The following is a 13,622-nucleotide window of genomic DNA, read 5'->3' on the forward strand; positions in this document are numbered from 1 at the left end:
TTAGGAATAGTGTTTCTTATGTAACTCCAAGTGTCAGTACATGGATAAGGAAATAAATGAAGCCTAGTGGATAATACATCAATCAGACTGAGCAATGAACAGTTCCTAGGGATAGGAATTCCCCACAGAGGAGAAAAATCACATCACAGAAGAGCATACTTATTAAAATTTATTTTTTAAAAAAAGAAAAACAATAATTTATGCTCTTGGCAAAATAAAGGATCTTGTTAATATAAATGTTTCTTAGAAAACATATGAAAAGATAATATAATATACATATCAATAAATCATTATCAACCTTACAGCAAAAGCAATGATTCCATAACAATGATCAGTGAGAATATTTCTGGCCCTTACACCACTGGAAGGTCCTATGATTCCTCCTTTTTTTTTAAATACAGATGTGCCCTCATTTTAAGAACCCCTGATTAGGCATATCTAAATTTGGAAAGTCCATTGATTACTTTTACAATAAAAAATTCTGATTGATCGATTGAGCGATGGATTGATGTAATCTCTGAACCCAATGGGGAGTCTCAAATTCATGACCTCAAGGTCAAGAGTCAGATGCTCTACCAGCTCAGCCAGACAGGCCTCTGATGCGATCAAAAATTCTTAAAAAAAAAAAAAAAAATCAATGAAAATATTTCCGTAAGGGATCTTTCAAATTAGCAAACTTTCCTAATGTGTTTAGAATATAATTAACCAATATATGTGTTCCCAACTTCTTTCATTATAGTTCTATGGCATAAAGCGAGGTATACCTGAAGTGAAGCAGTAACAGAATTGGGCCTCAGACTTGACTAGAGAGAGTGTATTCTTACTTAAAATATGAGGAAATGGTTGGGGGCACGAATTCTCTCAATCTTTTGTGTCTCTTATCGTGAGCTTTTAATTTTCTTGTCGCTACTGCTTTCTGGTCAATTTTGTTCACCTAGTGCTCTCAGGAAAAAAGGAGGAAGTCATATAGGAGGGGGCAGATTAATGAATGAGTGAGTCACTCCAGCAGAGCAGAGTGAGAGGAAAATCTGGGATTGAGAGTGTGTATGTGGACATAGCTGGGGGAAAGTAGGAGCAATTCTGAACCCTTGACATGCTTTTGAGGCCCCTCTCCCAGTAGGGCCACCTGACTCCCCTTGAGGAACAGCAAGGCCCAGTTCAGCCTTCCCGGGATGAGGCACAGACTCGAGAGAATGGAATTGGGCCTATTTGTCACACTCCTCCTGGCTCCCTTCAGCGCAGTGATAGTGCAGCTCACAGAACTCCTGGATCCGGCTACAGGCCTCCAGCATCATCACTTTGGGGACTGTGATCACCACTCGGAAGAAATTCGGGTACTCAAAGCACTGCAAAAATAAGAGCCTGTTATTCCCATAGCAGTTGAGTCTGGTACTAAACTACCCTACAATGGCCAGGGTCCTAATTAGCAGGAAGAAGTGATGTCACTTACTCAGAGCTATCAATTCTCTCAGTTCCACCATGGAAAGTGAAATAAAATGGGGTAACTTATGTCAAGGGGTTTTAAAATGGACCCAGAAGGCCATTAAGGAGATGGACCTTGTGCACCTTTTCAGCCATGAATTTTTGAACTGGGTCAAATCACAAATCTCACAAGGGTTCAGCCAGAGTCTTGACTCTTGCTACAGTAAGAGACGTTGCTTAGTGATAGCGTTAGTAACCAATTACATTCAGCTAAGATAAGTTTTCTGTCACCAATCAATCAAAATTCTTTATAAACAGCATATACAAGCGTTCCTTTTTGTCTTTAAAAACGCTTGACTCTTGTTCTGGGGAGTGGAAGGACACTATCACTATTTGGGTCACCGCCCAATCTGTGTTCCCCAAATTGCAATTCTGAGACACCAAATAAATGTTTTTAGTTTATTTTAGCAATGCTTCTTTCCTGGTTGACACCATCGTTGGGGTACTAAGTCTAGAAACAATTCATCTTGAAAGGGACATGTGGGACAAGCCAGTGTCCCTTCACCTAAAATGTTCAGCCACAACTTTTCTTCCTGGTACAGATGGGATAATGATGGGGAGAAACAAACTTTAAATAGAGGCCATGAGACACATTAGTTTGAATCTTATCAAATGAGAGAGGAGGCAAGATGGCGAAACAGGGAGCTCTGTACTTTTTGCCTGCCCGCGTCTAAGAAGGACTGAAGCTATAAGACACTGAACCCCAAGAGTCTGGGAGAAAAGAGACAGAGTCCACCAAGAAGACAGCCTCAAAGGTGTGTGACTGCGAGCTGAGGAAGATAAAAACCGGCTGGGCCGGGACCCCAAGGCACAGAGGGGAGGGCGCCCCCTCTGCGGAGAGCCGTGGAGAGAGACGAGGGAAGAGAAAGAGAGGCTGAAACCACTCACAGAACAGTCTCTGGAGAAGAGAAAAACCCCGGCCCGGGAAGGAGAGGGATCCTATCATCCCATCAGTAACCACAGAGCGTTTGGAGAGAGACCTTCCTCTAGCCATGGAGCTTTCCCTGGGCTGGGCGCCAGGAGAAACTGCTCCCCCACCCCCCCTACTGGATCCCCGGCTAGGAAGCCCCCGCCTGCGGGGGTACATTTGGGGGCGGGGGAGGGTATCATTAAAGTTCAACGAAGATCTGGAAACGAGGCCGGGCTTGAGAAATACAATTCGGCCCACCTTGGCTACATCAGCAGCACTGGGAGATAGGACCCAAAAGAGTGAGTTGCAACTGCTTGGTTCAAGAAGGGCCTGGGGCGCTGCCATTTTTCTCCCCACAACCACAAAGGCAGGGCCAGGGAGCGGCTGGGGACCGCAGTGAAGAGACCTGCCTATAGCAACCACGCCCATCCGCGCGCCGAGAGCTGCCTTTCTTTCCCCCGCCTGCCCCCGACCCCCCCAGCCCAGGCAAGACCAACACTGACACACTGCTGTGAGTAACTCTAGATCAATTCTTGCTATTCAGATAGACTTTCCCTTATCTCATTCTTATCTCTCCCCTCCGCTGGACTGGGCACTCTGGTCATTGGTTTCCTTAAACAGTTACATTTAATCCACTTTCTTGAGGTATATTTTACACCTCCACTGCTACCTTCCTTTCTCCCTCTCTCTGGAATAATCAGTCTATATAGTTTCTTTGGGTGACATTATTTTCATTTTTTTTTCTCCTCGCCTCCTACCATATTCTCCTCTTTCTCTGAATTAAGCCTTTTAGTCTCTCTGCCTGGTCAGTGTTCAATTTCACTTCCACCCCACCCCTGTCACTTCTCTTTGTATGTGCTCTTCCATCAGCACTGCCACCACCCTGCTCTTTATTTGTAGCTGGGATTTCTGGTTTTATGCTTTTAGACTGTCCTTTGTCTTTTGTTTTGTCCTCTCCCCCCCCCCCCCCCGCGTTTTTTCCCCTTTTGGCTTGTTTGTTTGATTTGTCTGTGCATCTGCATGCTTTTGTTCCCTCTGTATTTGTCTGTCTGTTTTCCTTTTTGGGGCCACCTCGTGAATCTTATCAAATGAGAACACGCTTTGCTGAGGGAAAAAGAAAGGCAGGCTAAAGACCAACCCAACCCGGAGCTCTAGAAACCATTGGGAACGTCCTTAACCGAGAGACACTAACACTCACCGTTGCTGGGAGGCAGTAGATTGATTGCTCAGCAATTAACCGCTCTGTGAACTCCACATCATTCTCAAATTCTGGGAAATGTTCCATCTCAATTCCAACCTATACCAATAACAGGGAGAGGCAAACTTATCAGGAGGGAAAACAGGCCAACTCGCCATGCCAGAAACTAAGGTAGAGACTGCTCTAAAAAATATCTTGGAACTCTACTACCGATAACTAAGAGTTCTAACACTTAGGAGCCCAGGGAATTTTTCATAGGGAAGAGAGGATATATTTATATTAATATTTTAGTTTATTGAAGCATTTCTTCCTGGACATTGATAAATGAAAGCTGGAAATAGAATGCCACTGTTCCTCTAAAAAAGGCAACATTAGCATTATGAGCCAGGTGATTGCTGATTGCATGGAACTCTCCCACCAATTACAAGATATTTAGTGTCCCCAGTTCACAAAATGTCAATGCCCCAAGTTATTCTGCAAACAGGGGCGCCTGGGTGGCTGAGTCGGTTAAGTGCCCGACAACTTTGACTCAGGTCACGATCTCACAGTGACATGAACAGAAATTCAGAACAAAGCGATTCCTAACATAACAGGCCTGGAAGTTTAGCCGGTTGTCTTTGTGAGTCCTGCGGACCAGCTTCTGCTTGCCTTACAGCAGATGCCTGCCACCTACTTACTTACCATGAGGTACATGGCCCCAGAAGGGCGAACTGGCCGGAGTCCGGGGATGCCAGCTAGTGCGCTGTAGCAAAGGTCAGCATTGGACTACAAGAGGAGGCAGAAAGATGTCAAGGATCAAAATATAAGTGAAAGAACACGTCATCAAAAGTAGAGCCCACACTGGAGACAGGGAACCTACGTTTGCTCTGCTGGCATAAAGGGCATAGGAAGTCAGCAAGAAAAAACTCCTGTCACTTGAAGCTTTGGCCAGGAGCAGGGTGAATTGCCAGAAATGAGAGACATGGACGGGCGGATGGTTACACTGATGTCATCTCCTGACTTGGAGGTCCCATAATGGAACCCTGCTCCAGAAACGAGGGCCCACTATTCCTAATTCCACTGCCGGCATTCCCTCAGTCCCAAGGTAAAAGGCTGTGGGCTGCCCTTACCTTCAGGAAGCTCAGAGTGTTGTGGTAGAATTCCTGAGGGGTGCGATGTAGGATGCTTTTCAGAGCGCCCTGGACAATGGTGCAGGGTCCCATGATCCGCTGACTCAGTTTCACCAACCCATCTCGGATCTAAAAGCCACCCACCATGCAAATATATTATTTAGCCTTCCTTAAGCATTCCAATTTTGGGAATTCTGGTTCTGGCCACTCTTTCCATCAAGTTTGTAATCTCTGGGGAAGTGATGGTGCATGCCTACTGGCACTCTTAGATCAGACCATGGGGAGCCCCGCTCTGTCACACACCTGGTGCGTGACTTGGCAAATTACACAATGTCTCAGTGCCTGGGTTTTCTCAACTGTAAAAGGGAGATAATACTATGGACTCCTAGAGTTGTTGGGAGGATTAAAGTAAAATAATGTATATCAAGTGCTGGCACATTATAAACCTGAAAACAGTATCAGGTATCATTACAGCTATTGTTTCCTTATTTGTGGTCCTAAAATTAGAAGCAGATGGAACTTCTTCACAGAACCAGGTACAAGAAAACTGAATTTTGGGGAGGAATAGCTGAGTACCATCTTTACCCAGCATTTTTCGGCACCCAGAACTACAGGGCCAAGAAGAAAGAAGAAAAAACAACACTACAACCAAAAAAGATCACCTCCCAACCACTGTGCATGCGAAGTAAATATACATATATATCCTAAATTAGGCATGCTGTGTCACCTCATTGCCCTTACCTCATTGCCAAAAATGTCTCTTCGGTCATGGATGAGGATCCAGCCCAACCTCCAGCCGGGAACCAGCCAGCGCTTGGCCAGCCCTCCGCAGGACAGGATGGGGACATTGCTGCTGAGGGTGGCCATAGGCTCAAATTTGGAATCCGAAAACACCTGAGAAGAGATGCCTGCTGTTGCCTTCTGGCTTACTTTCCTTCAAATCCCATGCTCCCAGCCTTTACCTTGTGTAACTAGGGACAGGACCTTGGATTTCTGGGCTCATTCTACCCTGAAGCATGACTGGGAGCCCAGGAGGCCTGAAAGGAGACTATACAAAGATGTATAACCTGGAGTCTGGTCTGGATTAAAGGAAGCCTACAATGAGGATACTGACCCTAGCCCAGGAATATGTACAACTCAACGAAGCTCACTCTAGGGAATGAATGCCTGTTGGAATTAGAGATTAAAAAAGTAAAATACGGGTCCACAACCCTTTACATGCAGTTCCTGGGCCCATATTTGTTTCAGAATGCAGGATTGTTTGTATTTTAGAGAAGTTACCCTGGATCATACATTACATGACACCCCCAAGGTAGTGTGGGACAGCACTCCTAATCAAGTATATTAACATTTCTTTTCCTTTCCTTACATCCTTGACAAATAGATAGATCTGTAAGTGAGATACATAAAAAATCTACAAATATCTTTATATCAGGTCAAGCCAGGTTTTTCCACCAAATGAGTTTCAAAAATCTTCAGATTTGTATAGCTTTTTAGACTTCAGAAAACTGGCTAAGGCGTTGTAGAATCTGTATATACTTCTGAGAGTGCAGGGATCCTGATCTGTGTACTGAAATTATTAGGAATTACTTCTGGTGTTTTTGATGCCACCTCTAAAGGTCACATGAAATAATTTGGAATTGAGATTACTGTAGTGATATATCCTGCCCCAAACTTACCATGTCTCCATAGATCTCATCAGCTAAGATGGGGACACACTGCCGTGCAGCCACTAAAAATAAGAAAAACAGGCTGAAATCATTTTTTTGTTGTTGTTGTTGTTAAGTAGGCTTCATGCCCATCATGAAGCTCAACATGGGGCTTGAACTCACAACCCTGAGATTAAGACCTGAGCTGAGATCAAGAGTCAGATAATGACCAACTGAGCCACCCAGGCACCCCCAGGCTGAAATCCTTTGTAATGTGAATTGCCTTAGCAATTAATATTTACCTGGACTTACTGTGTTTTGCTTTTCACATTGATGTGTTTTGTTTCCCTTTTTAAGAACTATAAATTCTTACCCTCTTCCAGGGTTCAGAGGCTAAATATGCCATTTAATTAACCAGATATTTCAAGCCCACTCTTCCACATATGAGAACAGTGAAGAGGCAAGTGCTGCCTTTCTCTCCTTCTTGTAGGTGAGGCCTCTGGTTCCAGTGGCGCACTGTACTAGACCCCAGTGGACCTCCCCCACCTCCAGCCTCAGCTTGGAAGCAGCCCTTTTCTCATTCCAGGAAACAGCTTAAGGATCCTAGTCTATATCTTCTCCTGTCAAATGAAGTCTGATGGACTTACCAGCCAGAATTTTCTGGAGATGACTTTTACTGAACACTGACCCACAGGGGTTTGATGGATTATTAACAACGAGACAAGCTGTCTTTTCATCAATTAGAGATTCCAGTTGTTTCAAGTCGACTTCCCAAGATTTCTCTGGCTGGGGAGGAAGAAAGGGTGAGACTAAGATGGTTTGGAAAAATTGAGGGGGGCTTTCACATAACAGTATATTCTAAATAATAAAATGTGTTTGTGGCCTCCACCACCCACCTCCAAATCTTTCTGTGCTAAGACAATGGTCATATATTTTTACAGTTGTAATTGAGCACTGGTGTCTATAATTAAAAAGTTGTTTACCAATAAATTGTAGAGTTTGATCTCAATTCCCATTGATTCAGCCAAAGTCCTATAGAGAGAAAAACCAGGTCTCGGAACTAGGATGTTTTGTCCTGGGTTGGCCAACACAGCTAGACAAAGTTCAATCGCCTGACTGCAGCCACTAGTCAGAATGACATCCTGTGAAGAAATAAAAGGTTCGTTTTGTTAGGGGTTCCAACAGCAATAGGAGAAGAGACATTGCCAGATGGGTGAGTGGGGAGGAACAATAAACTTACTTTTACAAATTCTAAGTAAAGTAGTAAGGACTGTAGTATGCCAAAATTGAAAAAAAAATAATGCTTATGTATGTCCATATCTAAATGTTAAAAATATTGACCATGTAAAAGAAGTAAGTCACTTTAACAAGGACATGTCGGCTATGACTCAGCAAACTTCCATGAGAGAACATTATGACCTTGGACTTTTTCACTTGGTTATTTACTTTCAACCAGAAATTTGAAGCCTGACTCTTCTCTGAAATACAGACTGAGGACACCTCTTATGTTAAGAAATATCAACAGACATAGTGTATGATAGAGGAGAGTGGCATTTAAACGTGGACCTGCCATCAATTCAATATTCCATAGTACCTCAATCTTCCCATCTGAGTGAGGTTTTTGTTTTTAATGTTTATTTATTTTTGAGATATAGAGACAGAGGGTGAACAGGGGAAGGCAGAAAGAGAAGGAGACACAGAATCCGAAGTAGGCTTCAGGCTCTGAGCTGTCCGCATAAAACCCAACAAGGAGCTTGAACTCATGAACCATGAGATCATGACCTGAGCCGAAGTTGGATGCTTAACCTAATGAGCCACTCAGGAGCCCCCCATCTGAGTGAGCTTAAAGTAAATGATGGAAGCTACAAATTTAAGAAAGATCTTATTGGTAAAATAAAAAATGTTATTTATTTGATGTTATGAATTATTGTTTTTTAAAGTTCTTTTGCAGAAACTCAAACGTAGGTGGGCCTCTGAGTCCTTTGAGCCTCCTTAAGACAGAACACCACTTAAGTTGTATTCAACATCATCATACTGTAATGACATTAGATGTCATCAGAGATTAAGTGGCCTCACTCTCTGAGAAGTTCTCAAATTGCTAAAGGGAAATTCTCCACACCTTTTGTTTCCTGAAACCCTTATTCCTTGTGGAACAGAAACAAGGAAGAGGTACAGCTTGTCCAATATTGCTTCAGAGCTGTTACCTTGTTTAAAGCCTACCTTAGCTTCCAGGGGTGCCTCGGGCCGGTGGTAATAAGATGCAATCTCCTCTCGACTGGATAAGTAGCCTGAAAGAGCAGGAGGAAGAAAGTGAAAGTTTGCATTTGGCAACTGACCACTATACCCTAGAGTCAAAAGGGCTTCAGGTTACCTCCTGCCCCTGCTTAGAGAATATACTGTTCAGTTTAGCTCTTAGTCACGGTCCATAAATGAGATTGACTTTACGTTTTACAATTTTATAATAATCTCAAATGTGTAAGTAATGACAAGGAGAACTTTCCAAACTATAAAATACTCTGCACCATCTTGGATACTATGAGTATGTTTTATTTTTCATAAAAAAACAGTATTCAGGTTATTCCTAAATCCCTTCCAGGACTCTGTTTTTTGAAGAGTTGTAATCAATGCATTTGATACATTGGATCCCTTTTAAGTTTTTTACATTACATCATATACCTATTAGTGGTTTTGCACAGTTTTTTCTTTTAAATTCAATTATTACACAATATTTCCAAATGTTGGCTTATAAGCTTGAAGTAGAGACAGCATCATGCAAATTGTTTGATGAAATTGCTTTCCAAGAGGACTCCATTCAATTATAAAGTCAAGATGCAATATTTCATAATGTTCCACATAACAGAGATAAATGTCGTGAAGTTATAGAAACAGCACTTGCTTAATTATTAATAAGGAAGATAATTTTCCTAGATAAATGTTATGATCTATATTTCCTCTGGCATGAAATGTTCATATCGTTTGAATATTTGTCAAGTGGAGAATTGGTTTTGTCTTTTTGGGTTGAATCAGTTCCCTAATACTTTGTGTATAAAAAAGTTATGAACTTGTTTTATAACCTAATTTTTGGTCTTATTTTGTTGATTTTTGTTGTATGATACTATATGAAACATAAACAATCAACCTACAAATTATGTCCCTCAGACTCTTTGAAGTGTTTTTAAAATTGTATTTTAGCACAAAACTGGATTTGTATTCTACATTAGAAATATGTCACTGTATCTTGCCATTTGTGGCAACATGGATGGACCTACGGGGTATTTTGCTGGGTGAAATAAGTTAGACTGAGAAAGACACTTTCCATATGATTTCACTCATATGTGGAATCTAAAAAATCAACAAACAAATGAACAAACAAAAAAAGCAAAATCAGAACTATAAACACAGAGGGGCGCCTGGGTGGCTCAATTGGTTAAGCTTCCGACTTCAGCTCAGGTCATGATCTCACAGTTAGTGAGTTCGAGCCCCATGTCAGGCTCTGTGCTGACAGCTTGGAGCCTGGAGCCTGCTTCAGATTCTGTGTCTCCCTCTCTCTCTGCCCGTCCCCCACTTGTGCTCTGTCTCTCAAAATAAATAAATGTTTAAAAAAAAAAAAGAACTATAAATACAGAGAACAAACTGATGGCTTCCAGAGGGAACGGAGTAGGAGGATGGGCAAACGGGTGAAGGGGAGAGAGATACAGCTTCCAGTTATAGAATGAGTAAGTCATGAAAATAAAAGGTGCAGCACAGGGAATTCAGTCAATGGTACGGTACTGTTGTGTGGTGACAGCTTGTGGTGAGCAACCATAACACGTAGAGACGTTGAATCACTGTTGCACACCTGAAGCTAACGTAACATTATGTGTCAACTATATTCAAATAAAAAAATACAAATAATTTTTAAAAAGGTAAAGAATATATTTCTAGGTGCACATATAAGTGTGCAACATTGAAATAAAGTCATAGTGGCACTTATCAGATGTTTAATGTGGACATGTTTAGTAGATGGAGACAGTTAAAGCTAAATAAGGCTGTGGATGGGCAAAATGGGTAAAGGGGTCAACTGTACGGTGATGGGCAGTAACCAGACTGGTGGTGACCACTTTGTAGCACACACAGTTGTCTTATTATACAGCTGTACACCTGAAACTTCTTTTTAAAAAAAATCTAAATAGGAATAACTTCTTTCTGTCAAAAATAACCTTCTCTTCTTCAGTGGGACAGCCCATTCTTTATATTCTAGTTCATTTTTATCTCTTTATTTAAGCTGAAATAGTTATAAATGCCCTTGAATGTGATCAGAATATTCAACCACATGGTGATATTTGACCATAGTTAAAATAAGTGTTGAATATATAGAGAAGGGGAAATGAAGCCAAGAAACTACTTACATAGTGCAATAAGTAAATTAATGTAGGACTTAGAGGCTCAGTAAACAAGAAGCTGCGAAATTAAAGGCCTTCATATGAAAATTCGCAACGTTATTTGAGAAATAAGTATGTGACCAGAACAAAAGAGAAGGAGCCAATGTGCCAAAGGAAGCCAGGAAAGGAGTTGAGTTTATATATTCTGTGTTTAAGCTGTTGTGTTTAAGCATTCTGAGATCCCCATCCCCAAATCCAAATGGCCATTTCATCTTACCCTTTCCTCAGGATCTATGAATCAGGGAAGCAAGGAGAATTGCTGAAATTTACTCCTAATAGAAGAGCACTAGCAATTTGGATGCTACCAGACAGAGTCTCAGGAAGAGCTTACCAGTGGAGGGGGCATAGCCATTATACTTCCCCGAGTCCAGAGCATCTTTCATTGCTTGGGTGACTTCAGGGTCTGTAGGCAGGTTTCCAAACACAGTAGGGTCCCCTTTTCATAGAAGACAAAAAGAGAGCCACCAAGAGGTTACTCTTCCATGCCCGGTGCTCAGACTCCCTCTCTACTCCCATCTTCTCCAGCCAGTTGTGAGGATGGTGCTAAGGAGCAACATGGACTGCCCCTCACTCGAGAGTCCCCGACTCACCAATTGACAGAGCAATCGTGGTTTTGTTTGGATTAGGCTTCACCTTCGTGCTGTCCACAATGGCCCGGATGGGATTGAACGTTTTGTTGGACATGTCTGAGGGCTTCACAGACCATCTGGTCTTCCTGCCTTTCATTTTTCCTGACACAGAGCTTCGCCCACCAATGTTGACATGCACATCCAGAACTGACGGAAGGTTGCTGTTGCTGTTCATCTGAATCACATATGGGTCCATCACTAGCAAAGCCTATGAGGAAAAGGAGGTCCTTGTGACACTAAGAACAGGGCACCATCCTGGGGGGTTATATTCACACCTAAACATAAGGGTGATTTCACTAGATGTCTTTCCAAACCGCTTTGTTGGACCACACTTCTCATGCTTTGTTTTGTGAATAAGGGGAGTTTTAAGACTTTTTGCTGAGATGGAAAATAAAGAACCCATTTTATAATATTAGCAAAGACCATGCACTGAATACTAATCTAACGTGAGAGTACATGCAACCATAATATCCATAAAAGTTTAACTGCTCTCAGTGAAACTGAGGGGAAATGACATGAAAATCATGAAACAAAGCATAAATATGTGTTGCCTCCTTTTCATGCAAAGCCTAAGTGTCTCCCTAATGCTTCAACAGATTGTCTTGCCCTCTGCAAAGAAGAACCGGGAAGGACTATTCCACATTGTTAGAAATTTAGTGTTAATATTGTCATTAGTAAAAATAAAGCTGCATCCCATGAGCACCTTACTGTCCTGCAGAAAACAGAAGTCAATACACCATAAAGAAGAAAGTTTACATATCAGTTACCACCACTGGATTAGCTGAGGCTTGAGATTTTACCTTCCAACTACAGGAGAAACTGCCCTCCGAATAGCCAAACCTGGAAGCTCTCTTAGTCCTTCCTTGGAAAGTCACAGCGACAATGGCCTCAGATGCAATTCTTGACTCCTGAAATAGTTTGCACAAATGGGCGGTGGGCCTGGAACTTTCCTGCTATTGGTTAGGGTGAGAACTGGGTAGCCAGCCCTCCTTCCCCTCCCCTTCTTCACTTGCTGCTACTTCTCGCCTCTAACTCTTCCCCCACCCCCCCACCCCCCACCATAACGGGAGTTTGTTCTCACTTCAAACATCCGTGTTAACTCTTTCTGGGCACTTTGTGAGACATCTGAGAGGACTGTCAGAGGGATAGTTAAGATTACAGTTGTCAATTTTTATTAAATCTCTTTTGATACAAAACAACCTATTAAAATGTTAACAGTGGAGACATGTGTAATGTAAAAACTGGGAGCCCCTCCCTGCACCTTGCTCTCTGCACACTCCACTCACACTCCCCCCATAATCCATACACTCTCCCCAGGGGTAGACAGGGGTAATGATTTGAGCATTTCTATCCACTCATCGAGACAGATTAATAGGTAGGTAGATAGAGAATAGATAGATAGATAGATACAAGAAAGATACATAGATACATAATTTTATGTTTTCAAAACACTGAAGGAATTAGGTGCCACAATTTGTTCTGCAACATGTTTATTTACTTCCTACAACCTGCTCTCCTTTCCCCCTTCACACGGTTCTTCTTCAGTCACAACGGGAACAGTTGAAGCAAATTAAGTTCCACTCAACAAATACCTTAAAAGACAGTAGTGGGGTCTTCAAGGCAACTAAAGCCCATGGAGCGTTATCCTGTACTGTGAATTCTCCTTCACGCACCTGCTAGGGAGCCGTGGGGAGAATAAGATGTCAGGTGAAGTCTAAACAAAACAACCTCGCCACGCAAGCACAGCAGAAACCGAAGCATTCAAGTGAGCCTATAAAAAAAAACCATCCACTCAAGGGTTAAAATAAGCCTCCATTGCTCACATCCTATCTGTTTATTTATTGGAAGACAAAGAGTTGTTACATAAGTTCTTTCTTCTCCATTTACTTTTAGGCGATTGGAGTCTCCAGTGGGGGATGAAAAACCTTTTATTTTTCTGGACCTTTCATCTCTAGAGCTTTGAAAAACTTATCTAACACATTCCCTTCTCCACTCCAGTGAAGCAAGCATTCACCACCTCATCTTACAGCGGAGCAGCAGAAGCACAAGGCAAGGGCAGGAAGCCATAGCCATAGCCAATTTCAAGTCAATAGGCCATAGCCAATTTCAAGTTTGAAAGCTGGAAGGCCGGGCTAGATACCCAGGGCTGTTCTATTGCAAAATACAAGTACACAGTCTTTTCTCTATAATATCCAAAGGCACAGAGAAGGAAGGAGTTGCATCA

At 42.3% G+C, this 13,622-nt stretch overlaps 1 protein-coding gene across 1 annotated transcript; it reads right to left on the reverse strand.

Annotated features, from left to right (window-relative positions):
• Positions 1-156: 156 nt before the first annotated feature.
• TAT (tyrosine aminotransferase) lies at positions 157-12,268 on the reverse strand. Its single transcript, XM_029925395.1, has 12 exons — positions 12,199-12,268; positions 11,360-11,606; positions 11,101-11,205; positions 8,569-8,636; positions 7,332-7,490; positions 6,996-7,134; positions 6,379-6,431; positions 5,441-5,593; positions 4,700-4,828; positions 4,272-4,355; positions 3,591-3,689; positions 157-1,346 (listed from the first exon to the last, which is right to left on the reverse strand). The coding sequence occupies exons 2-12, from the start codon at positions 11,592-11,594 to the stop codon at positions 1,206-1,208; spliced, it is 1,365 nt and encodes a 454-aa protein (XP_029781255.1). The 5' UTR covers positions 11,595-11,606; positions 12,199-12,268; the 3' UTR covers positions 157-1,205.
• Positions 12,269-13,622: the final 1,354 nt, after the last annotated feature.

This window comes from Suricata suricatta, chromosome 16 (assembly GCF_006229205.1).
Source record: "Suricata suricatta isolate VVHF042 chromosome 16, meerkat_22Aug2017_6uvM2_HiC, whole genome shotgun sequence".
Classification (NCBI taxonomy): domain Eukaryota; kingdom Metazoa; phylum Chordata; class Mammalia; order Carnivora; family Herpestidae; genus Suricata; species Suricata suricatta.